This window comes from Pistacia vera, unplaced genomic scaffold, assembly GCF_008641045.1.
Source record: "Pistacia vera cultivar Batoury unplaced genomic scaffold, PisVer_v2 Contig190, whole genome shotgun sequence".
Lineage (NCBI taxonomy): Eukaryota > Viridiplantae > Streptophyta > Magnoliopsida > Sapindales > Anacardiaceae > Pistacia > Pistacia vera.
In genome coordinates this window covers 1878424-1904009 of record NW_022195991.1, presented here as the reverse complement: position 1 = coordinate 1904009, position 25586 = coordinate 1878424, and the positions used below count along the sequence as shown (strand labels likewise).

The 25586-nt window shown below is 38.9% G+C and overlaps 2 protein-coding genes across 2 annotated transcripts in view; both read left to right on the top strand.

The window, feature by feature from the left end:
• Window positions 1–307: 307 nt before the first annotated feature.
• Window positions 308–25586, top strand: part of LOC116127338 (putative cysteine-rich receptor-like protein kinase 35) — a gene marked incomplete at its 3' end in the record, with an annotated part of 55048 nt that continues 29769 nt past the window's right edge. The window contains exons 1-2 of the mRNA XM_031412986.1: window positions 308–335; window positions 526–547. Of these exons, the coding sequence (XP_031268846.1) occupies window positions 533–547 (15 nt within the window). The remainder of the gene's footprint in view (window positions 336–525; window positions 548–25586) is intronic.
• LOC116127221 (cysteine-rich receptor-like protein kinase 14) lies at window positions 24161–25571 on the top strand. Its single transcript, XM_031412874.1, has 2 exons — window positions 24161–25155; window positions 25281–25571. Exons 1-2 carry the CDS (start codon window positions 24354–24356, stop codon window positions 25430–25432), a joined length of 954 nt encoding a protein of 317 aa, XP_031268734.1. The 5' UTR covers window positions 24161–24353; the 3' UTR covers window positions 25433–25571.

Genomic DNA, 25586 nt, shown 5'->3' with positions numbered 1-25586 from the left:
TTTTATGCTAGATGTATGCGCATATATGTTGCATATAAGAAGCAAATGTGCCTGATTAGATTTATGCAATCTGTTGAAGTGCTTTGGTTTTGTTGAATTCTTAGATCCAATCAAGCGATTGTTATTAGATTGGGAAAAACGATAAGATCATAGGAGCATAGCTCGAGGAATTCTTTACCTTCATGAAGATTCAAGATTAAAAATCATTCATCGCGACTTAAAGCTAGCAACATTCTTTAGATGCAAATGATTCCAAAAATTTCAGATTTTGGAATGGCAAAGTTATTTGAAGTGGATCAAACTCGAGGCGATACAAGTAGAATTGTTGGAACCTTTAAGTATATACAGAACTACTTAGAGCTTGCTAATTAAAACTAAATTTTTTTATTCATACCCAGGAAAATATCAAGATCTCTTATGTTTTACCACTTCCTATATGTGGCAAAACCAGAAATAAGTTGCATTGATCATGGATAGTTTTGGTTTTCGTAAAACTAACTAATTCTAACTTATGACCCTTTTCAGTGGATATATGTCTCCTGAATATGTAAAGTATGGACACTTCTCAGTCAATTCTGATGTTTTCAGCTTTGGTGTGTTAGTCTTGGAAATCATTATGGCCAAAAGACCAGTATTTTTTGTAATGGAGAAGAGGGGAGGACCTGCTAACTTATGTAAGCAAAATCTTGAACTATTTTATCTTCTTCTCCTTCATACGGGATAAGTGATGACAATGAAATTTCAAAAATCAAAGAAGGCACTAACATTGTGTGCATTGTTCATTTTTTGTAGCAGGGAGAAATTGGAAAGAAGGGACAGCTTTAAATATGAATGATCACACTTTGAGGGTCATTCCATTAGTGAAATTACGAGATGTATTCATGTTGGATTGCTATGTGTTCAAGAAAATGAAGCTGATAGACCAACCATGACTTGTTGTTCTAATGCTACCTAGCAACTCGTCTCTCTGTGTCAGTGCCGTCAAAACCTGCATTCTTTATGCACAGCGTTGTGGAACAGGATAAATCTAAGTCACTGTGCCGGGTCAATCAAAAAGCAATGCTGTCCAATATTCAGTGAATGAAGCTTCAATCACTGAGCTGATCCCCGTTACATACAAGTATGCTAATCTTTAAGCATGTTTTCTCTAAACTTCTACTTTGAGTTTAAATAATTTTGTAAAGTAGCAGTCCACATTAGCAGAATACTCTGTAGTTCTTCTGATTTTCTGGAATAATATTCAAGTCGTTGAACTAAAGAGTAAAAGGTATTGTTGTTAATTATTTTTTTCTCATCTGAAAAATCTACTTCTCGTCATCAGAGCTTCATCACTAGGAGAATCCTTTATTGTATTAGCCCTTTGTTCTTCAGATGTGTAAGCAAATGAATGTAACTTGTCCAGAATTCTTCTACATTTCCTGTGATAAGTCTTATTTAGTTAGAAAAAAATTCAACGACTAGCTTATCCGTGATAAACCCAATTATTGAATGGATAGCTCTAATGGTTGTCCCTATTATCAACAATAAGAGACTAAATTTAAGACCTCTTGAAATATACTTAAGAGTTTCTATCAACCACTCAATCACCAAGAGGTTTTATATATATTAAAAAACTAGAGTATCTGGGACAATATTAAATACCTTTAACCTAATGTTTGAAGATAAGTCTCAACTATACAGGTGACCAAAGGTGGTTTGAACACAAAAAAACAAACATTTTTTTCATTAGGCTAATCCCTTGGCGTTATTCAACATCTTTTGTCATTAATAAAGGTGATTTTTTAGTAGGGATTTTAGAACTTAATCTACAATTAATTTAATTAATAATTTAGTCAACAGATGATGTATATGCATATGTATCTATAATGGTGGCCGACACCAAGTCATACTATCAATACACCAAATTTATGAAGTTAATTAATTTCTACAACCACTTGTTCTTGGAAAAATTGTCAGCGGAAAGAACCGTAGAATTGCCTCGTAATGCAGATGAAAGGACGACAGGGGCCAGTAATGTGGTACACACAAAAACGCCAAATTTTCTGCTTTCCGAGAGATGTGATACTTGCAAATTTTCTGACCACAGTCTATGCTAAACACTAAAGCCTGGAAGTCATAATGATATTATTCTACTTAATTAAATTTTAGTAGTATGTGAATTTTCAGGAGCACTACATATATATAATTTTATAAGTCTTTTTGGTAAACATTGAAATATGATGGGAATTCGGTTTCTTCCAGTCTATTGCATAATTTATGATGTTATACGAAAGACCATAACGTGAACAATATATAATAGCAATACAGTCAATTTTTCTAGTAACTAGTCAACTCATTTTATAATTCTACTTAATTAATTTTAGTACCGTGTGGAATTTCCGGGCACTTGCATAATTTAACATTCAATTGTATTAAATCTTATAAAAGGACAATTAGGACAAGCACATTAGCCAATAAGAGAGAAAGTAAACGCCAACCTGATCCCTGAGAAAGTACTCTTGAAAAAGGCCTCAGGGGTAGAATATAAATTAATATATCAAGTTAATTAATTTTCCACAAGTTAAATGAATTTGCTTCGGAAAAATAACTGGTCCTAAAGCTGAAAGGCATGACAATGGCCGACTGATTGTAATGCATGCAAAACAGAATTTTGACGCTCAAGTCAATAGAAAAAGCTAAAAACTTCTGTCTTCCGAATAATGTGATGGGTTTTGTTTTTTCTCTTGTTAATGATTCTACACGCAACTATTATATTCATACGTGGTATTACTCAGGCTCGCCATCACAAATTTCTCAAAGAATAGATATTTCTACTGTGAAGGTCTTTGATGTTCAAAAGTCTGTTTTAGATTCCTCACAAGTATCAATCATCTAAATTCCATCTATATATAACAGTGCAAACCAATTTGTAAGTTAGCCCGCACTTAAATCAGTGGATGAAAGTCAAACAAGAGTAATTTATGAGATGATTAACAAGCGTTTTAGATTTCACTTTTCTCAAAAACGTTTTACTAAATTAAAATAACCCAAAACTTATAACTAAATATGTGGTAGGTGTACAATTAATTCTGGACCCTTCAGGGAAGCTTAAGGTTGTAGAATTGTTGTTCCAGGGTATCATTTTGTATTCTAGTAACACATTAACAGAGGCATTCGTTCAATATAGTTAAGAGATACACACTAGAATTCTTCCATATGTTACAAGAATTACTAGTTTATGTAATTTCAATGATTCTTCCATGTGCTTTCCTCTACTATAAATAGAGGACTCCGCCCTCTCATTTTCGGGATTCTGATACACAAAAAACCCTCATTCTGATTGTATTCTATATTCTTAGAGCAAAGATAACCTATGAGAAAGAGACTGACTTGATATTCTGTCTGAATTATCAATCATTATACCTCTACTCATTGTTCGCTCTGCGCGATCTCTTGTAATTTCTCATATATAAGATAACAATGGATGTAGAATTCACTTTAAGCATCCGAATCACTTTAAAAATCGTCTTTCATTTATTATTCAGTCTTTGCATTTGATTATCTACAATCATTCACGTGTAACTTCTAAGAGCAATTAGCATTTTGCACGTGCAAGTCGTTGGTGTCAAAATCAAGCATCAACAGTTTAGCATTAGAAGGAGGGCCTTGATTTAGTATCTGCTCTTCATCAGGAATCTCTTATCAACTAGTTCTATTCACAAACAAATGGCTTGTGGTCTTGAACCCAAGCGAGCTAGCACCAGCAACGAGGAGATCCCCCAAACGCAAGATGATGTTTCTCCTAAAGTACCTCCAATTCTGCAGAGTACTGTGACATATATTCCCTCGAGCTCATAGCTCGACCCAACTGTGAGGAATTACATGGAGAGGTTCAATAATACTCTCTAAACAGTAAGTTGAAGGCTAGATCGTTTGGATTAGGTCGTACCGCCCAATTCTAATACAGCGGTGCCGCCGCCGAAGACGCCTGTAGCTCGCGCTAAAGCACGAAAGCCGGCGTAAGCCCATGCCGCGTGCATTACATCACATAAAGATAAGGGGAAACAGACAACCGATAATGGGCCAAAAGGGCTCTAAAGGACCAGTGAATACCGGTTGTGAAGCAAGTAGAATACTTGTGGCTTTGCGACTTGGCAGTATGTCCCATCATGAACCGTCCCATGCCACATCACATGGGCACCCCCATAAGAGTGCAAGGCAGGGAGATTCCTATTATCGTCGGCGTGATGGTTCCGACCATCACTGCAAGGGAAATGCCCACCATCTGTGGGTCGATTATGACCACCATGGAGGTCGAGATAGGTCCCCTGGCCATTCCATGCCTTCACATGGCTCCGGCCAGCATGTGTCAAGGTATGCCGGAGGATCCAGCCAAGGTGAGGAAGAGTCCGACTTGCGGTCTTTCCTCAACCATAATCGTAAGGGTCGAACCCACATTGTGGAAAGTGATCCCTAGGTAGCTCCGCTTCCTCAGATTGAGGAGTTATAGTAAGCTTTGGATCAAATTAGAGCTCAATAGAATAAGCGAGGGCAGGTCATTGAGGCGTCTCCCTTTTCTCCAACAATATTGATTACTCCTCTCCCATCAAGATTCAGAATGCTCGACATGCAAGCATTTAATGGGAATTTTGATCTACATGATCATCTCTATGAGTTTAACGACCTCATGGAGCTTCACTAAGTTTCAACTTGACTAAATGTTGCTACTTAGCAATGACTCTGACTACCCACGCCAAGCGCTGGTTTAAATTGCTTCCACAAGGATTTATTAATTCATGGCAATAAATGAGTTTGTTATTTTTGAGATACTTCCAGGCTAACAGGAAGTTTTCAATGTCGTTAAGCTATTTGAGCAACATACGGTAGGAGAGGAATGAGTCCCTCTAATCTTATATCAACAGGTTTCACAAAGAGTTACATAAGGTGGCTAATATGTTTGAAGAGTCAATTCAGACTCTTATTATTACGGGAGTTCGCCCGTAAACTAACATGTGGATGAAGCTATAATCTAGGGATGATATTTCCCTCACCCGTTTCTACAACCTTACTAAGAAGTATCTCAAGATTGAAAATTTAGTGGCTGCCTTAAATCGCCACGACCCCAGTCCTTCGACTAGCGCTCTTAGTCTGAGGGAAGAAAACCGTTGGTAGGTAGTAGAAAGTCTGACCGCAAATGGGCTAATGACGATCAAAGAAAGAGAAAGAAGTAGCGGTTTGAGCCTAGAAAATTTTATGCCCAGGTTCTTCGTCGCAATCGCGACAAGAATCAGTATACTCCGTTGAATGCATCGATATCAGCTATTCTAGATAAATCAAAAGAAGCTAATCTGCTCGGAGAGCTGGTGCCCATGAATAATCCACCTTAAGCAGGGAACAGTAAGAAATATTGCCGTTATCATTGGGATAATAGGCAGCATACCAATGAACGCTAGGCTCTTAAGCTAGTGATTAAAGATCTCATTAAAAAAGGGCACTTCAAAGAATATGTTGATGGTCCAACTGCCACTCGGTAGAAGGATAAAGGGGACCAGGGAAAGAAGCGTCGTGGTCGCAAAGGCCTCCATCTCATTGAAACAATATTGGAGGGCCGCATCTTGCGGGGAATTCTCGAAGTGCTCAAGAGAAGTACATTCAAGAAGCTTATCATGACCCCATGAGTGTGATGAGCATAGCATCGTGACCTACAAAAATGTGTAGAGAGAAGGAGATTACCCTCTCAGAAAAAGACATTGTATGATTATATCACCCCCATGAGGATGCACTCATTACCGCGCCTGAAATAGGTCGGTGCAAAGTCCACAAGATGTTGGTGGATAATGGTAGTACTGTGAATATCCTATTTCAGCGAGCATTCTAGGAAATACAATTGGACGAGGCAGATCTAAAGCCTGCCACTATCCTCCTCTATGGTTTTATAGGGGATCATCAGATTTTCAAGGGAACAATTGTACTTCCATTCACTTTGGGTGAGACCCATGAAGTGACTAAGACAACCGAGTTTTTGGTAGTAGATTGTCAGTCCACTTTCAATGGCGTATTGGGACAAAATTTACTTCGAAACTTCAAAGCTGTCACCTTCATCTATCATCTAAAGATGAAATTTTCAACACCAATAGAGTGCGGTGAAGTTAAGGGGGGTCTCAAAGTGAATCTCGTGACTATTATGTAAGAGCGGGGCAGATGACATGCAAAAGGAAAAGGAAGCCAATCGGCATTCCTTATCAGGCTATGGCGATTAGAAAAATCAAACCACAATGAGGTCTAGTGGAAGATAGTTTAGATCCTCGAGTTCAAGAGGAATATTTCCATAGTGGGCTTGTTGAGACTCTATCTGAGGTACCGGTCGACCAGAGTGAGCCGACCTATGTATTGAGAATCGAAAGTAATATCAACTTTCAGCTCGCTGCAAATCTGACAAGCTTCCTTAGACAGAATATTGATGTTTTTGCATGGACTCATGCTGACATGGTCGGAATCAGCCCGAATATAATATGTCATGCACTCAACATCAACAGTAAGATTAGGCCAATTTGTCAAAAAAGGAGAACCCTGGACCTAGAGTGTTATGCTGCTCTTAAGGTTAAGGTGGATAAGCTTCTCTCAATCGGGTTCATTCGGGAGTCTCATTACCCAAGTTAGGTCACCAATCCTGTTTTGGTGAAGAAACCCAACGGTAAATGGCAAACGTGTGTACTGTTATAGAGTCATGCCCTTTGGTCTGAAAAACACTAGGGCAACCTATCAGCTTTTGGTTAACTGTATGTTTTCCAAGTAGATCAGGAAGTCAATGGAAGTCTATGTCGATGACATGCTGGTCAAGTCGCATGTTGCTTCAGATCACATAGCCAATCTCGTAGAGATGTTCGACATACTCTAGAGATATAGAATGAAACTTAATCCTCTTAAGTGTTCATTCGGAGTATCCTTAGGGAAGTTCCTGGGGTATATGGTTAACCATCGGAGAATTGAAGTCAACCCCAAAAAGATCCAAGCTCTCTTGGATATAAAGAGTCCCGCCAATCAAAAGCAGATTTAGCGCTTAAATGAGAGGATAGCGGCTCTCAGTCGCTTCATATCAAGAACGAAAAATCGTTGTTTGCCGTTATTTAATATACTTAGGGTCAACAAGAGGTTTGAATGGACTTCAAAATGTGAGCAAGCCTTCTAGAGTATAAAAGAGCATCTCGGAAAGCCACCTCTTCTATCCAAGCCACTTCCTAAGGAAATTTTATTTCTCTACCTATCTGACTCGCAGAATGCAGTCAGTGCAGCTCTCATCCAGGAAGAAGACAGAATTTAGTGGCCAATACATTATATGAGCAAGCGACTACTGGACGGCGAGACACAGTATCCAAAGATGGAACGATTAGTTTTTGCCTTGTTGATCGCTTCCAAGAAGCTACGACCTTATTTCCATGCTCACACCATCCATGTATTAACCAGCTACCCACTCAAACAAGTTCTTCAAAAGTCGAAGGCTTCAGGTAAGTTGTTTAAGTAGGCTATAGAACTAAGTTAATTTGATCTACATTACAAACCAAAAACAGCAATCAAGAGGCAAGTTGTTGCTAATTTTATTTCGAAGTTCTCGCATCAGCCAAATCGGGAATCCGAACAGCCAGCCAGTAAAGTTGTCCAGGAAACTGTTCGAAACTTGTCAACTTGCAGTCTCTATGTTGATAGGTCTTCGAACAGAAGAAGAGTCGGAGCTGGCCTTCTACTCATTAGTCCCAAAGGGACTCGTATTTATAGAGTCCTCAGGTTTGGGTTCAAAGCTACGAATAATGAAGCTGAGTATGATGCTGTATTTGCTGGTCTACGACTAGCAAGAGAAATGGGGTCAGATATGATCAATATTAATAGCGACTCCCAACTGGTTATCAATCAAATTTTGGGAGAATATCAAGCCAAAGAAAAATCAAATTTTGGGAGAATATCAAGCCAAAGAAAAGAATATGATCATTTATTTGAAGAAAGCTAAGATCATGCTCAAGACCTTCAAACGTTATATGATCAAGCAAATCCCGAGAGATAGTAACTCTATCGCAGATGCTTTGACACAGATAGTCTCATCGCTAGATTTTGATGCTCTAGACAATATTCTAGTTTGATACATCGAGGTTCCCAGCATCAGCTCACCTGATCAAGTCATAGCTACAACCAAATCTATTTCTTGGATGACACCGATTGTTCAATATCTCCAAGATGGGATTTTTCCCATCAGCAAGACTGAGGTAAGACTCCTGTGAACTAAAGTTGTCTGTTACAAACTTATCGAGGATCAACTGTATAAGCGAGGGTTTAGAGCTTCACTCCTCTGATGTGTAATCGACGATGAAGCAGACTATATCATGAGAGAGATACATGAAAGGATGTATGGTAATCACACTGACGCACAATCTTTCACCAATAAAATTATTCGTTAGGGATATTATTGGCCCCTGCTTCACGAAGTTGCCTTCAACTTTGTGAAAAAGTGTAATAAATGCCAAAGGTTTGCAAGCATCCCACGATCTCCTTCCCACTAGCTAACGATAATAACTAGCCTTTGGCCATTCTCTATGTGGAAAATTGATCTCATCGGGCCCCTGCTAGCTGGTAAATAGGGTGTGATGTATGCGGTGGTCGTAGTGGATTATTTCACTAAGTGGGTCGAAGTAGAGCCTTTGGCCATGATCACTACAAAGAAGCTCAAAGACTTCGTCTTCAAGAATATAATGTTTGCTATGGGATTCCTCATACACTCATCTTAGATAATAAGAAGCAATTCAACAATGAAGAATTCAAGCAGTTTTGCGAAGAGCTAGAGATTCATAAGAAATTTGCCTTAGTGGTAAGACAGCAAGCCAATGGTCAAGTTGAAGCTGTCAATAAGACTATTAAGCACACATTGAAGGCCAAGCTTGGCACAGCCAAGGGCAATTGGGTCGAAGATCTCCCAAAAGTTATATGGGTATATAGAACGACTCCAAGAACCTCTACTTTAGAAACACCCTTCTCGCTAGCATATGGTTGCAAAGTAATGGTTCTAGTGGAAGTAGGGACTGGTTCACTTCGGAGAGAGTTTTTAGTGAAATAGACAATGAGACACTCTCACGTGCAAGTCTGGACTTAGTTGAAGAATACTACGACAAGGCTCGGTTAAGGATAACTTTCTACCAGTAGCGGGCAAAAAGATTCTTCGACTCTAAAGTCAGGAGAATAGACTTCTAGGTAGGCAACCTGGTTTTGAAAAAAGTCCTTCTTGACAAAAAAGTCCTTCCCATCTAAGATAATAGGAAACAGTTCGACAATGAGGAATTCAAGCAATTTTACAAAGAGCTAGGGATTCATAAGAAATTTGCCTCGGTGGCAAGACCGCAAGCCAATGGTCAAGTTGAAGTTGTCAATAAGACTATTAAGCACATATTGAAGGCCAAGCTTGGTGCAACCAAGGGCAATTGGGTCGAAGATCTCTCAAAAGTTCAATGGGCATATAGAACGACTCCAAGAATCTCTACTTTAGAAACACCCTTCTCGCTAGCATATAGTTGCGAGGCAGTGGTTCTAGTGGAAGTAGGGACTTGTTTACTTTGGTGAGAGTTTTTAGTGAAACAATCAATGAGACACTCTTACGTGTGAGTCTAGATTTAGTTAAAGAACACTACGACAAGGCTCAATTAAGAATAGCTTCCTACTAACAGCAGGCAAAAAGATTCTTTGACTGTAAAGTCAGGAGAAGAGACTTCCAGGTTGGAGACCTGGTTTTGAAAAAAGTCTTTCTTAGCACAAGGGAACCAAGTGCAGGGGTATTAGGGCCTAACTAGGAAGATCCATATCACGTCGCTAAGGTAATACGACCTGGAATGTATCACCTCAAAAGGCTTAATGGTTTTGAAGTGTCGTGAGCTTGGAATGCTGAGCATCATCGCCCTTATTATCAGTAATTCCGAACTTGCTTATAGCTTGATCATTTTTTACTTATAAAGTTTTATTGTTGTAAATATCGTGAATAAGATTGTTCCAATTCTCCTCAAAAGAAATATTCGTGTCGTAGTCTCAAGTTTTTAATAATCTTGTTCTTTATAACATTTTACAAGTTCAATGATCGGATATATTATATTTATCTTGTGAAGTGCTTGAGTTATAAAAGTGCTATCACAAATGATCAAAAATTCTTTTTTGTATATTCAATAAATGTATACAAAAGTGACAAGGAGCTACATTGGCAAGAGATAAAAAGACTCAATTCTAGTAAAAAAGAGAGCAATCATTGGTCTTTGTTTCCAGGCCCCTTAGGTGCGACCTCTTGGTCATTTGGTTGATCGACAACCTCCGAATCGATTGCATGATCTATTTCTGGCTGATCATCCTTTGAGGGAGGTTCTTGTTCTTCTCGATGTTCGACCTCTTCAGCCTCAAGCATAGAGACAAGAATCGCTTGGTAATCATCACGTAGGTTGGAGATATCCATTTCCATATTTCTCTACCGCAAGCTATATATAGCTTGTATTGCCTCGTGAGCATCCTTCCTCTCGAGCTCAAGCTAGCTCGAGATTCATCTGCAACGCTTTATTTTACTTTTCTCAGTCTTCCTGTAACTCAACTCGAGTCTTTTTTGTTGCTTTTCATGCCCTAAGCTCGCTTGCAGCTCATTTTCTCTCTAGATCAACTCCTTAGTGAGCCTCACTATTGTTCATTGGAACTCTTTATTTTCATCATTCTTCTTCTCGAGTTCAACCTTGTTGAAGGCTGATGCTCGTAAAACAGAGACCCTCTCAGTCATATATAGATTCGCCTGAACTTGGGCAGCTTTTGCCTCTGTATCTAAAGCCGCGAGATCTTGCTTTAGTTTGGAATTTTCTTCCTTCAGCTTGGAAACTTTGCCAGTAGAGTCCATATCCATCTTCTGTTGAGTCATGTTTAAGACGAGCAAAGATTGCATGAGAAAGGAATGGGAAGTTCTTAAAAAACTAAAGCTTTGACTGGTAGGGAAGAGTTTTCGAAGAGAATAGGTCGCTTTACCTGACTTTGCATTTGGAGTACAATGGCCACTAAGTCGACGGGTCAAGAAGCCACAAATCCGTCAAAGGTTGTGGCAAGTTAGCATTTCAGGAGGGTGTAAACCATTGGTTGTAAATGTTTCGATAGTTGCCCTAATTAATCTAGCACGGACGGGTCTCGCCTCGTGGAGGCAAGTGCTCATTCGACCTATTGCTCGCCTACTCCCCCTTGGGCTACTGTGGCCCTCTTAAGTGTTCATTCGGAGTATCCTTAGGGAAGTTCCTGGGGTATATGGTTAACCATCGGAGAATTGAAGTCAACCCCAAAAAGATCCAAGCTCTCTTGGATATAAAGAGTCCCGCCAATCAAAAGCAGATTTAGAGCTTAAATGAGAGGATAGCGGCTCTCAGTCGCTTCATATCAAGAACGACAAATCGTTATTTGCCGTTATTTAATATACTTAGGGTCAACAAGAGGTTTGAATGGACTTCAAAATGTGAGCAAGCCTTTTAGAGTATAAAAGAGCATCTCGGAAAGCCACCTCTTCTATCCAAGCCACTTCTTAAGGAAATTTTATTTCTCTACCTGTCTGACTCGCAGAATGCAGTCAGTGCAGCTCTCATCCAGGAAGAAGACAGAATTTAGTGGCCAGTACATTATATAAGCAAGAGACTACTGGACGGCGAGACACGGTATCCAAAGATGGAACGATTAGTTTTTTCCCTATTGATCGCTTCCAAGAAGCTACGACCTTATTTCCATGCTCACACCATCCATGTATTAACCAGCTACCCACTCAAACAAGTTCTTCAAAAGTCGAAGGCTTCAGGTAAGTTGTTTAAGTAAGCTATGGAACTAAGTTAATTCGATCTACATTACAGACCAAAAACAGCAATCAAAAGGCAAGTTGTTGCTAATTTTATTTCGAAGTTCTCGCATCAGCCAAATCGGGAATCCGAACAGCGAGCCAGTAAAGTTGTCCAGGAAACTGTTCGAAACTTGTCAACTTGCAGTCTCTATGTTGATAGGTCTTCGAACAGAAGAAAAGTCGGAGCTGGCCTTCTACTCATTAGTCCCAAAGGGACTCGTATTTATAGAGTCCTCAGGTTTGGGTTCAAAGCTAAGAATAATGAAGCTGAGTACGATGCGGTATTTGCTGGTCTACGACTAGCAAGAGAAATGGGGTCAGATGTGATCAATATTAATAGCGACTCCCAACTGGTTATCAATCAAATTTTGAGAGAATATCAAGCCAAAGAAAAGAATATGATCATTTATTTGAAGAAAGCTAAGATCATGCTCAAGACCTTCAAACGTTATAAGATCAAGCAAATCCCGAGAGATAGTAACTCTATCGTAGATGCTTTGACAAAGATAGTCTCATCGCTAGATTTTGATGCTCTAGACAATATTCTAGTTCAATACATCGAGGTTCCCAGCATCAGCTCACCTGATCAGGTCATAGCTACAACCAAATCTATTTCTTGGATGACACTGATTGTTCAATATCTCCAAGATGGGATTTTTCCCAACAGCAAGACTGAGGTAAGACTCCTGTGAACTAAAGTTGTTTGTTACAAACTTATCGAGGATCAACTATATAAGTGAGGGTTTAGAGCTTCACTCCTCCGATGTGTAATCGACGATGAAGCAGACTATATCATGAGAGAGATACATGAAAGGATGTATGGTAATCACACTGACGCACAATCTTTCACCAATAAAATTATTCGTTAGGGATATTATTGGCCCCTACTTCACGAAGATGCCTTCAACTTTGTGAAAAATTGTAATAAATGCCAAAGGTTTGCAAGCATCCCACGATCTCTTTCCCACTAGCTAACGATAATAACTAGCCTTTGGCCATTCTCTATGTGGAAAATTGATCTCATTGGGCCCCTGCTAGCTGGTAAATAGGTGTGATGTATGCGGTGGTCGTAGTGGATTATTTCACTAAGTGGGTCGAAGTAGAGTCTTTGGCCATGATCACTACAAAGAAGCTCAAAGACTTTGTCTTCAAGAATATAATGTTTGCTATGGGATTCCTCATACACTCATCTTAGATAATAAGAAGCAATTTAACAATGAAGAATTCAAGCAGTTTTGTGAAGAGCTAGAGATTCATAAGAAATTCGCCTTAGTGGTAAGACAGCAAGCCAATGGTCAAGTTGAAGCTGTCAATAAGACTATTAAGCACACATTGAAGGCCAAGCTTGGCACAGCCAAGGGCAATTGGGTCGAAGATCTCCCAAAAGTTATATGGGTATATAGAACGACTCCGAGAACCTCTACTTCAGAAACACCTTTCTCGCTAGCATATGGCTGCAAAGTAATGGTTCTAGTGGAAGTATGGACTGGTTCACTTCGGATAGAGTTTTTTAGTGAAATAGACAATGAGACACTCTCACGTGCAAGTCTGGACTTAGTTGAAGAATACTATGACAAGGCTTGGTTAAGGATAACTTTCTACCAGTAGCGGGCAAAAATATTCATTGACTCTAAAGTCAGGAGAAGAGACTTCTAGGTTGGCAACCTGGTTTTGAAAAAAGTCCTTATCGACAAAAAAGTCCTTCCCATCTAAGATAATAGGAAACAGTTCGACAATGAGGAATTCAAGTAATTTTGCAAAGAGCTAGGGATTCATAAGAAATTTGCCTCGGTGGCAAGACCGCAGGCCAATGGTCAAGTTGAAGTTGTCAATAAGACTATTAAGCACATATTGAAGCCCAAGCTTGGTGCAGCCAAGGGCAATTGGGTCGAAGATCTCTCAAAAGTTCTATGGGCATATAGAACAACTCCGAGAATCTCTACTTTAGAAACACCCTTCTCGCTAGCATATAGTTGCGAGGCATGGTTAGTGGAAGTAGGACTTGTTACTTTGGTGAGAGTTTTAGTGAAACAATCATGAGACACTCTTACGTGTGAGTCTAGATTTGTTAAAGAACACTACGCAGGCTCAATTAAGAATAGCTTCCTACAACAGCAGGCAAAAGATTCTTGACTGTAAAGTCAGAGAGAAGAGACTTCCAGTTGGAGACTGGTTTTTGAAAAAAGTCTTTCTTAGCACAAGGGAACCAAGTGCAGGGTATTTAGGGCAACTAGGAAGATCCATATCACGTCGCTAGGTAATACGACCTGAAGTATCACTCAAAAGCTTATGGTTTTGAATGGTTGAGCTTGGAAGCTGGCATCACGCCTTATATCAGTAATTCCGAACTCGCTTATAGCTTGATTTTTTACTTATAAAGTTTTATTGTGTAAATATCGTGATAAGATTTTCCAATCTCCTCAAAAGAATATTCGTGTGTAGTCAAGGTTTATAAATCTGTTCTTTATAACATTTTACAAGTTCAATGATCGGTATATTATATTTATCTTGTGAGTGATGAGTTATAAAAGTGCTATCACAAATGATCAAAAATTCTTTTTTATATTCAATAAAAGTTACAAAAGTGACAAGGAGCTACATTGCAAGAATAAAAAATCAATTCTAGTAAAAAGAGAGCAATCATTGGTCTTTGTTCCAGGCCCCTTAGGTGCGACCTCTTGGTCATTTGGTTGATCGACAACCTCCAATCGATTGCATGATCTATTTCTGGCTGATCATCCTTTGAGGGAGGGTTTGTTCTCTCGATGTTCGACCCTTCAGCCTCAAGCATGAGACAGAATCGCTTGGTAATCATCACGTAGGTTGGAGATATCCATTTCCAATTTCTCCTACCGCAAGCTATATATAGCTGTATTGCCCGTGAGCATCCTTCCTCTCGAGCTCAAGCTAGCTCGAGATTATCTGCACGCTTTATTTTACTTTTCTCAGTCTTCCTGTAACTAACTCGAGTTTTTGCGTGCTTTCATGCCCTAAGCTCGCTTGCAGCTCATTTTCTCTCTAGATCAAACTCCTTAGTGAGCCTCACTATGTTCCCTTGGAATCTTTATTTATCATTCTTCTTCTCGAGTTCAACCCTTGTTGAAGGCTGATGCTCTAACAAAGACCTCTCAGTCATTATAGATTCGCTTGAACTTGGGCATGCTTTTGCCTCTGTATCTAAAGCCGCAGATCTTGCTTTAGTTTGGAATTTTCTTCCTTCATGGAAAACTTTGCGAGAGTCCATATCCATCTTCTGTTGAGTCATGTAAGAGAGCAAAGATTGCATGAGAAGGAATGGTGGTAAGTTCTAAAAAACAAAGCTTTGACTGGTAGGAAGAGTTTTCGAAGAGAACAGTAGTCGCTTTACCTGACTTTGCATTTGGAGTACAATGGCCACTAAGTCGACGGGTCAAGAAGCCAACAAATCGTCAAAGGTGTGGCAAGTTGCATTCAGGAGGGTGTAAACCATTGGTTTGTAAAGTTTCGATAGTGCCCCTAATTAATCTAGCACGGACGGGTCTCGCCTCGTTGGAGGCAAGTGCTCATTCGACCTATTGCCGCCTACTCCCCTTGGGCTACTGGGGTTCCTCCCTCTCTCCCTTCTCAAGTTGGAGTACAAAGTCCAGGAGCTCTCTTGAGGGCATCCCCATAGGAAACGAGATCTGATAGGTAGATGCCCGCTTGGCAATCCCTCGAAACCCTCTGATTCAGATTCAGTGTCTTCTTCAGCGTGTAATTACTGTCTTTTCTGACTTCTAGCCCAGGTTCTTTCGAATCCAAGCAGCGCGCGGCTAGGAAGCTTCTTCGCATGCGTCAATGGCCTTTCGGACACAATTCGCTATCCCGTGTAGGGATACCGTTGGAGTCGTTGCAGCTAGTTGGTCGGGTTAATCCTGGGAATGTGAACCTCCCAGTTTTCTTGATGTCTTGGGAACCTGGTGGCATGGTCGCTGCATGGCATGAAATAGATCAACAAGAAAAGTTTCTCTTGTTAGTAAAAGACTTAAAAAATTGTATGAAAGAAGTTACTTACGTGTTGGAGCTTCCAAAGATGCTCGGGGCTGAAAAATCATACTTTCGCAGGTGGTGGTAGTCACGAGTCAGCTTCACGTTACAACCTATCAGGCAAGTGACCAAAATCCAATGCGGCTAAAATAGCAGCAAGGCACAATCTAGTCGTTTTGTTTTCTGTAAGAAAGAAAACAAAAAAAAAAAAAAAAAAAAATTCATTAGCCTTAATTATCAAAGGAGGTTTAAAGTAGAGATGGGCAGTCTAGAACTAAAAGAAAACCTACTTGGTTCCTTAAATTTTAGACTCTGTCATACTCGAAGAATACGTGGTTTCGTAAGTCCTGGCATTATGGGGTAACCAAATATCCTTCCTTCATCGTTAATCGCTTAGAGAGGTAGAGAATCTTGTCTTTACTCCTCTAAGATAAGGCACAACCAAGTTCCCACTGCCATCGGCATGCCTAGGTGTTTGTGCCAAATTCAATATCAAGCGATACTATCATATATGCATTATGTGTCAATTGGAACATGCGACACTGGAAAGTGGACAAGAATCAACCTGATGTAGGGGTGGAAGGGTATCCTCACCCACATTTAAAAATCACTTCCAGATTGTAGCCATTCCCTCGGGAGGGTCCTAGCAGTGTGCGACGTGTTGGTGCAACGTTTACATTGATGCGCAAACTGTTTTGGCCGCCTTTTGTATACTCCTCCCCTGTAACTATTGTTGTACCGCTAACTTGGGACTGTTGAGGAGCCCAGTGGCCGCGAGCTTCCTCTCTACTGTTTTTACCTTAGAAGTGTCCATTTGCTCTTAAATATGAAATGTGCGACATGTAGAGGTGACTCAGTCTCCGTACACATTGCCTAACGACGACTTAAAAGAGCAAAAGAAACTCTTATTTCTCTTCCTTAAAACCCTAAAATTCTTAAGGATGGTTTTTTTAGGATATGTGCCTTAGTTTCCATTCTTAAGGTGTTTTTTCTAACACTAACCAAGAATGTTCACCGTCCAAACCCATCAGATGACTATACCCCCATTACTATAAAAAACTAGTTTTTTTAAATGAAAAAGAGAAAGAGAAAGAAATTTTCTTCTCTAGATTGTCGGAATGCACGTTTTGTCATAACGATGAGTGCACATCAACCAAGAAGAGAATGAACGATTTCTGCAGTGTAAAAATGTGTTTTTCTCTTTGAAAGTGTAAGTTTCTGAAAAAACTTGTAATGGCGTAGGTTTTATGGAAGAAGGTGACGTTTGGTTTCTTTATATGTGACAATTGGGTGAGATACGGTTTCCTAGCCATTGATTGCGACTACGTGTTGCGAACCTTACGAAAAAGGTCACGTTCGTGGAAATCAACCGCGTGTTCCCTTCATTGAAATTGTCAGCGATAACATGATTATTTCTCCACATTAATACACCTCCATCCGTATTTAATGCTTTGAAAAGAGAATTCGTTTCATTATGGCTTGCATTTAAGCTCATGGCTGACACTTTTTGCACAAAGACACGTCTATCAGATAAAGCTTATTTAATTCATGCAGACAGTTGTCAACACAATGATACATCTGAAGTGTTGTTCGAATAAAACACTCTTCTTCATGTGTCAAGCTCGAGCGAAGTGATTCCCAGTTTTTGATAGCAAAATATCCTAAGTGTTTTCATGTCGTGAATGACAGATAAAGTTCGAAACACATTGTATAACACTGAGTTAGGATCCGACATAGGTGCATTAAGCCTTTTTGAATGATCACCTCAGGTCACTTGTGTAACACTCGAAGATCCATGTGAGAGAGCTTGAAGGCATACATTTTGTTAGTGATTAATTGGTTATTTATGGAAAAATGTGTTTAAATGTGGAATTTGGATTAATATATTCTAAATATTCTTTTACGGGATCACGGGTGTATTTTGAGTATTTTTCACAGTTCAAACCATATTTGAAGGAAAAATATGACTCGTGGCATTTATGATGCGTAGGAAAACATACAAGAATCGGAGTTGAAACAGAGAAAGTGTGACGCGTCGAAGAACAACGATAACTCTGGAAATTCTTCAAGATGAGGCAATGCTCGCTGTTTTGATCATAACTTGAGCTGTAGAATCAAATTCAACGATCTTGTGCGTTGGAAACTTGTTCAGGGAGCTACAAAGTTCTGTTTATGACTTACCAAATTCGCAATGATCACGGACTCATTGGATAGAAAAACGTCGGTTGCAGAGATGGTTCTTATCGCCGAGCGATGGTCACATCTGCAGTTTAAGTTATTGCATCTCTAGTCCGAATCTGAACAGGGAAGGCCTTTATTCTTTTCTAAGTAACCTCCAAAACCCTAGAGTCCAAAAAAATAAGGCTCTGTAAGTAGTTTAAAAGAGCTTCAGAGAAGGAGAAATGACGGCTACTATTTTGGCTATTGATTTTTGGCAGTTCTCGTGTCGCAATTAGAGAAGTTGTTCAGTTTTCTTCTTGAACTCATTTTATTGAATACAATGGTTGTTTTTATTACTGCAATTATTGAACTAAATCCTTTGCTAGGGCTACAGATGTAGCTCAATTTATGAATATGTGTTGACTTTATTGTTGTTAAGCCTTATTGAGCATTAATTCTGAAGTTTTATTATTGTGTTGTAATGCTCCAATTCTACAGGAGCCCGAGGGTTGAATGATTAAGGGTTGGGTTGAGATCTGAGAGATGAACCTGATTAGTTGAAGGTAATAAAACCATGAGTGAGCGAATGCTAGAGATAGATTCAAATCTCTGAGGCCTGGTAAATTCCATAGAACTTAATGATCTCTTAGCTCCTAAATCCAACTTAGAGATTATTTAGTAGTGTTGCTTTAAAGGGTTAATTTGCTAATTGTTCAAGGGAAAGTTAGTGGAATATCAAGGAGTTTGGCCTTTAGAATAAGCTAAATTAGGTTAGCAATAATTGTCAATGCATAGGATTAAATTGATGTGAAATTTGTGCCCTAGGTTTAGTCATATTGATCTGTTTACCAAAGTATTAATAAAATTCTGCTTTTGTTTAGTTTTTAGTTTGTTTTCTTTTTCATTAAATTCATTCTTAAAATTATGTTTCATCAAATAGTATACAAAATAGACTAGTTTGGTACTTGGTAGGTAGTTCTCTTGGGATTCGACACTCGTTTACTCGAGCTTTATTACTTGCATGATTTTGTACACTTGCGAATAGCCTGTCACCATGTCATGACCTTTACTCAATTCACTGGTCGAGTTAAGCCAGCCTCCTTATGTCGTTTTGGCTGTTCTCAATTGTTAGTTCGAGTAGGTACTCCTTGGGACAATTTAGATCGTGGCATAATCATGAAGTTCTCAAGATTCAATTCTTGAACCTTAAGAATTGGGGAGCTTCTGTTATGCCTAAAAAATCAAGGCTAATGTAAGCCTACATTAGCTAGCTCCAATTAGAGTTCAGGAAGACTTTGCATCATTTAGAAGCTGCCACGTCGCCCCAAGATAGAGAGAATACAGTTGCCACCAACATGGCAGATTCAGATTTTGTCTATAAGTGAATGGTAGCCACACACTTGTCCAAGCCCCAAGTAACTTGAGGATATATTCTAAGTTATCAGCCAATGGGAGCAAGGAATGACTTGCACGACACTTGCGCACTTACAGACTTGCAATCATTACTTTGATTTCCTCTACTGTAAATAGAAGATTCCCCCTCTCATTTTCAAGATTCTAATACACAAAAAAACCCTCATTCTGATTGTAATCTATATTCTTAGAGCAAAGATAACCTATGAGAAATAGACTGACCTGATATCTTATCTGAATAATCAGTCATTGTAACTCTGCTCGTTGTTCGCTATACGTGACCTCTTTTAATTTCTCATATATAAGATAACAGTGGATGTAGGATTCGCTTTAAGCATCCAAACCACTTTAAAATCGTCTTTTATTTATTATTCAGTCTTTGCATTTGATCATCTACAATCATTCACATGTAATTTTTAAGAATAACTTAGCATTTTGTATGTGCGAGTTATTGGTGTCAAAATCAAACATTAACATATCACGACATTTTTATCCAAAAAGTAAGCATCGTTAGCCTAATATGTTACTAATACACAAGATCTAACAAAAAGACACAGACAACCTTTTGTCTTATCAACTTGTAAATAAAATAAACAAAACATAAATTAAATATAATATAATAAATATAAAAAAATCAAAAAATATTTTTTTATCTAATAATATTAAAATAATAAGTGTATAAATCAAAGAAAAATATTTTTTATTATATAATTGTTAAATATTATAAAAAATTAAAATAATAATATAAAAGATGCAAATTATAAAATTAAGAAAACAAAATAGGCTGTTCGCCCAAGTAGAGAAAGTTTTCTAGGTTCTTTCGTGAATCTTTTAATTTGAACAATGGTGTTTTGATTACTGCAATTATGAACTAAATCCGTTGCTAGGGCTAAGATGTAGCTCAATTTATGATATGTGTGACTTTATTGTGTTAATCTTATGAGCATTAATTCGAAGTTTTATTATGTGTTGTAATGCTTCCAATTCCTTAAGATCCGAGGGTGTGAATGATATCATGGGTTGGTTGAGATCTGAGCAGATGAACTGATTAGTTGAAGGTAATAAAACCATAGATTGAGCAGAATGCTAGGCTAGTTACCACAATCTATGAAGGACTCTGGTAAATCCATAGAACTTAATGATCTCTTAGCTCCTAATCCAACTTAGAGCTATTTGTAGTTGTTGACTTAAGGGTTAATTCTGCTAATGGATTATGGCTTGCATTTAATGCTCATGGCTGACACTTTTTGCACAAAGACACGTCTATCAGATAAAGCTTATTTAATTCACTGAGACAGTTGTCAAACACAATGGATAACATCTGAAGAGGTTGTTCGAATAAAACACTCTTCTTCATGTGTCAAGCTCGAAGCGAAGTGATTCCCAGTTTTTGATAGCAAAATATCCTAAGTGTTTTCATGTCGTGAATGACAGATAAAGTTCGAAACACATTGTTATAACACTGAGTAGGATCCGACATAGGTCATTAAGCCTTTTTGGAATGATCACCTCAGGTCGCTTGTGTAACACTCGAAGATCCATGTGATAAGAGCTTGAAGGTATACATTTTGTTAGTGATTTAATTGGATTATTTATGGAAAAATGTGTTTAAATTGTGGAATTTGAATTAATTATTTCATAAATATCTTTTATGGGATCACGGGTGTATTTTGAGTATTTTCAAGTTCAAACCAATATTTGAAGGAAAAATAATGATGTCGATGGAATTTATGATGCGTAGGAACAAATGGTGCAAGAATCGGAGTTGAAATGAGAAAGTTGTGACGCGTCGAATATACAACGTATAATCTGTAAATTCTTCAAGATGAGCATGCTTCGCTGTTTTGATCATAACTTGAGCTGTAGAAATCAGAATTTGACGATTCTTGTGGCTTTGGAAAGCTTATTCAGGGAGCTACAAAGTTCATGTTTATGACTTTACCAAATTCTGAAGATAACAGACTCATTGGACAGAAAGAACGATCGTTGCAGAGATGGTTCTTATCGCCGCAGCGATGGGTCACATGCATGTTTAAGTTATTGCATTCTCCTAGTCCGAATCTGAACGGGTGAAGGCATTTAATTCTTTTCTAAGTAACCTCCAAACCCTAGTGCCATAAATAAGGGTCTTTAAGTAGTTTTTAAGAGAGATTAGAGAAGGAGAAATGACGGCTACTATTTTGGAGATNTTGTAAGTTCTTAAAAAACTAAAGCTTCAACTGGTAAGGAAGAGTTCTCGAAGAGAACATGTCGCTTTACCTGACTTTGCATTTGGAGTGCAATGGCCACTAAGTCGACGGGTCAAGAAGCCACAAATCCGTTAAAGGTTGTGGCAAGTTGGCATTCCAGGAGGGTGTAAACCATTGGTTGTAAATGTTTCGATAGTTGCCCTAATTAATCTAGCACGGACGGGTCTCGCCTCGTGGAGGCAAGTGCTCATTCGACCTATTGCTCGCCTACTGCCCCTTGGGCTACTGTGGTCGCTCCCTCTCCCCTTCTCAAGCTCTTGGGAGCAGCTAAAGTCCCAAGAGCCTCTCTTGAGGGCATCCCCATAGAAAAGATCTAATATGGTAGATGCCCGCTTGGCAATACCTCGAAACCCTCTGATTCAGATTCAATGTCTTCTGATTCAGATTCAATGTCTTCTTCAGCGTGTAATTACTTTCTTTTCTTGGACTTCTAGCCCAAGGTCTTCTTCTTCGAAGCCCAAGTAGCCGCGGGCTAGGAAGCTTCTTTGCATCGCTCAATGGCCTTTCAGCACCAATTCGTATCCCGTTGTAAGGATACCGTTAGAAGTCGTTGCAGCTAGTTTGGTCGGGTTAATCCTGGGGAATGTGAACCTCCCAGTTTTCTTTGATGTCTTTGGGAACCTTGGTGGCATGGTCGCTGCATGGCATGAAAATGAATCAACAAGAAAAGTCTTCTCTTGTTAGTAAAAGACTTAAAAATTCTTTTATGAAAGAAGTTACTTACGTGTTGGAGCTTCCAAAGATGCCTCGGGGCTGAAAAAATCATACTTTCGCACATTGGTGGTAGTCACGAGCAGCTTCACGTTACAACTCTATTCAGGCAAGTGACCAAATGCCTAATGCGGCTAAAATCAGCTAGCACGGACAATCTAGTCATTTTGTTTTCTGTAAGAAAGCAAAAAAAAAAAAAAAAAAAAAAAAAAATTTTTCATTAGCCTTAATTATCAAAGGAGAGTTAAAGATAGAGGATGGGTAGTCTAAGAACTAAAAGGAAAACCTACTTGGTTCCCTAAATTTATAGACTCTATCATACTCGAAGAAATACTTGGTTTCGTAAGTCCTGACATTATTGGGGTAACCAAATATCCTTCCTTCGATCGTTAATCGCTTAGAGAGGTAGTATGAATCCTTGTCTTTACTCCTTTATAGATAATAGGCACAACCGAGTTCCACTGCCATCGGCACGCCTAGGTTGTTTTTGCCAAATTCAATATACATAGCGACTACTATCATATATGCATTATGTGTCAATTGGAACAGTGCGACCTGGAAGTGGTCAAGAATCAACCTGATGTAGGGGTGGAAGGGTATCCTCACTCCACATTTAAAAATCACTTCCAAGATTGTAGCCATTCCCTCGGGAGGGTCCTGAGCAGTGTGCAACCTGTGTTGGTAGACGTTTACATTGATCGCAAACTAGTTTGTCGCCTTTTGTATCTCCTCCCCTGTAACTATTGTTTGTACCGCTAACTTGGGACCTATTGAGGAGCCCAGTGGCCGCGAGCTTCCCTCTCCTACTGTTCTTACCTTAGAAGTGTCCATTGCTCTTAAAATATGAAAATGTGCGACATGTAGAGGTGACTCAGTCTCCGTACACATTGCCTCGTACGACGACTTAAAAGAGTAAAAGAAACTCTTATTTCTCTTCCTTAAACCCTAAAAATTCTTAAGGATGGTTTTTTTAGGATATGGGCCCGTAGTTTCCATTCTTAAAGGTGTTTTTTTTCAAACACTACCCAAGAATGTTCATCGTCCAAACCCATCAGATGACTATACCCACCATTACTATAAAAACTGAGTTTTTTAAATGAAAAAGAGAAAGAGAAGAAATTTTCTTTACCTCTAGATTGCCNTCCCATGCGGCGAACAATGAGTGGAGGGAGCCAGAGAAGCTTGGGGTTTAGAAGAGGGGAGGATGGAGGTTCGAATGGTGGCGATAGGGGGAATTTCCGGCGTCAAAAACAGTCGAAAACTGGCCGAAAAGTAGTGAGTTCGCGCGAAAGTGCAGTGGCCATAAAAATAGAAATTATTAGTATAAATTTTAGAAAAACCGATTCAAAGAAAATTGATATCAAGTTAATCAAGTCGTGTTGCTCAGCACTCTACAATTTTCTTGATATCAATTTTCTTTGAATCAGTCAGAAAATGGTATCTATGATGTGAATATTATCATTTCCACGAGTTCAATGAATTTGTCTCCGGAAAAATAATATACTTTGAGCAAATTGGTACTAAGGCCGAAAGGGACGACCACTGGCTGGCTGATGTCAAAGTGAAACACACGCAAAAACAGAATTTTGACGCTCAGGTTAACTGATTCTACACGCAATTATTAGGTATGTTCATATGTAATATTACTTTAAATTTTGTAAGAAAAATGAAAGATAAATAAACAATTATTAAAAAATAATAAAATGGACTAATATTTAAAGAAAAATACAACATTATTTTATAGTCTTAAAAAATCCTCTCACGGTCAAAGTCCTCGTATTAAGTCTCACGGTCTCACCACTATTTCTGGCGCGAAGTAGATAGGTTGTGAAGACTGAAGTCTATTAAGCCAGAATTTCCTGCACTTGGATCACCATCTCTGAGTTATTAAAGTTTTGTATCTTGTTTCATCTTCACTAATCCATTTAGATTAAATTAGACACAGGAGGGTTCTTGAACATGCCATGGCTTTCACGAATCTCCTTCGTCTTCTTACTTACCTGTCTATAGGCATCACTCTTAGCAATGGCCAGACATGTTACGATACGGGAAACTTCACAACTAACAGTGTTTATGGCAAGAACCGCAACCTTATCCTTTCAAATCTTGCTTCTAATGTATCAACAAATGGGGGTTTTTATACTGCTACTATTGGCCAAGACACCAACGAAGTTTATGCTCTTGCACTTTGCAGAGGTGATTCTTCTTCAGAAACTTGTTTCAGCTGTGTCAATACCACAACCCATGATCTTATAACCAAATGTCCCAACCAAAAAGAAGCAATTTCATGGGCAGCAGGTCCTCGATGCACTGTACGCTATGCAGACCGGTCTTTTATTGGATTACTGGAGACGGATCCTAGCGATGCTGGCTATAATGTGAATAATATCACTACGAATTTGACACAGTTTGATCAGACCTGGGAAAGTTTAATGGATCGTGTGGTTACAAAAGCCTCTATGGGTTCTTTTAAGCTCAAATTTGCCACTGAAGAAGTTAATTTGACTTTCTTTCAGAAGATATACGCCTTAATGCAGTGTACTCCAGACTTATCCCGGAGTAATTGCGACTCTTGCCTTCGTCAATCTGTATCTTACTTCGAGACCTGCTGTCATGGGAAGCAAGGAGGTTACGTTCTGAGGCCTAGCTGTATTTTTCGCTGGGATTTGTATCCCTTTTATGAATCAACTGAAGCTCCATCTCCATCTCCGTCTCCTCCACTACCACCCAGAATTTCTCCTCCACAGATAACTAATACCCCACCTAGTAAGTTCGAACTTGATAAACTCAAATTTTAAGGGGAAATTTTAATTTAATTATTGAATTTTGTATTTTTCGCTTGGATTTGTATCCCTTCTATAAATGTTCAGAGGCCATTTTGATTTTTGCAGACAAAGGAGGCATTGCATCTGTAGTTGTGGGAATTATTATTGTCTCTATAATTATCATCATATCACTACTAGTCGCTTTAACTTATGTCTTTTTAAAGAGGAGGAGAAAGGCAAAGGGCGAGATAAGAAGAAAGCAAGAGCTAAAAGGTTAGTCATTTATGCATTGTTTTTTATGTTAAGGGTTATCAAATCTAAGGGTGAAATTTCAAGCTAGAATTTTGTTTTAATCTGGCTGCTTCTATTAACTCTGATATAATAGCTGCAATTAACAGAAGAAAGGAATTAGTACTGAACAGAGAAATCACT

What these genes read in the sequence shown, in the direction of transcription:
- LOC116127221 (XM_031412874.1), top strand. Translation starts at nt 24,354, where the DNA reads ATGGCTTTCACGAATCTCCTTCGTCTTCTTACTTACCTGTCTATAGGC. An exon ending in GATAACTAATACCCCACCTA is followed by an intron (nt 25,156 to 25,280) that starts GTAAGTTCGAAC and finishes TGATTTTTGCAG; the next exon opens with ACAAAGGAGGCATTGCATCT.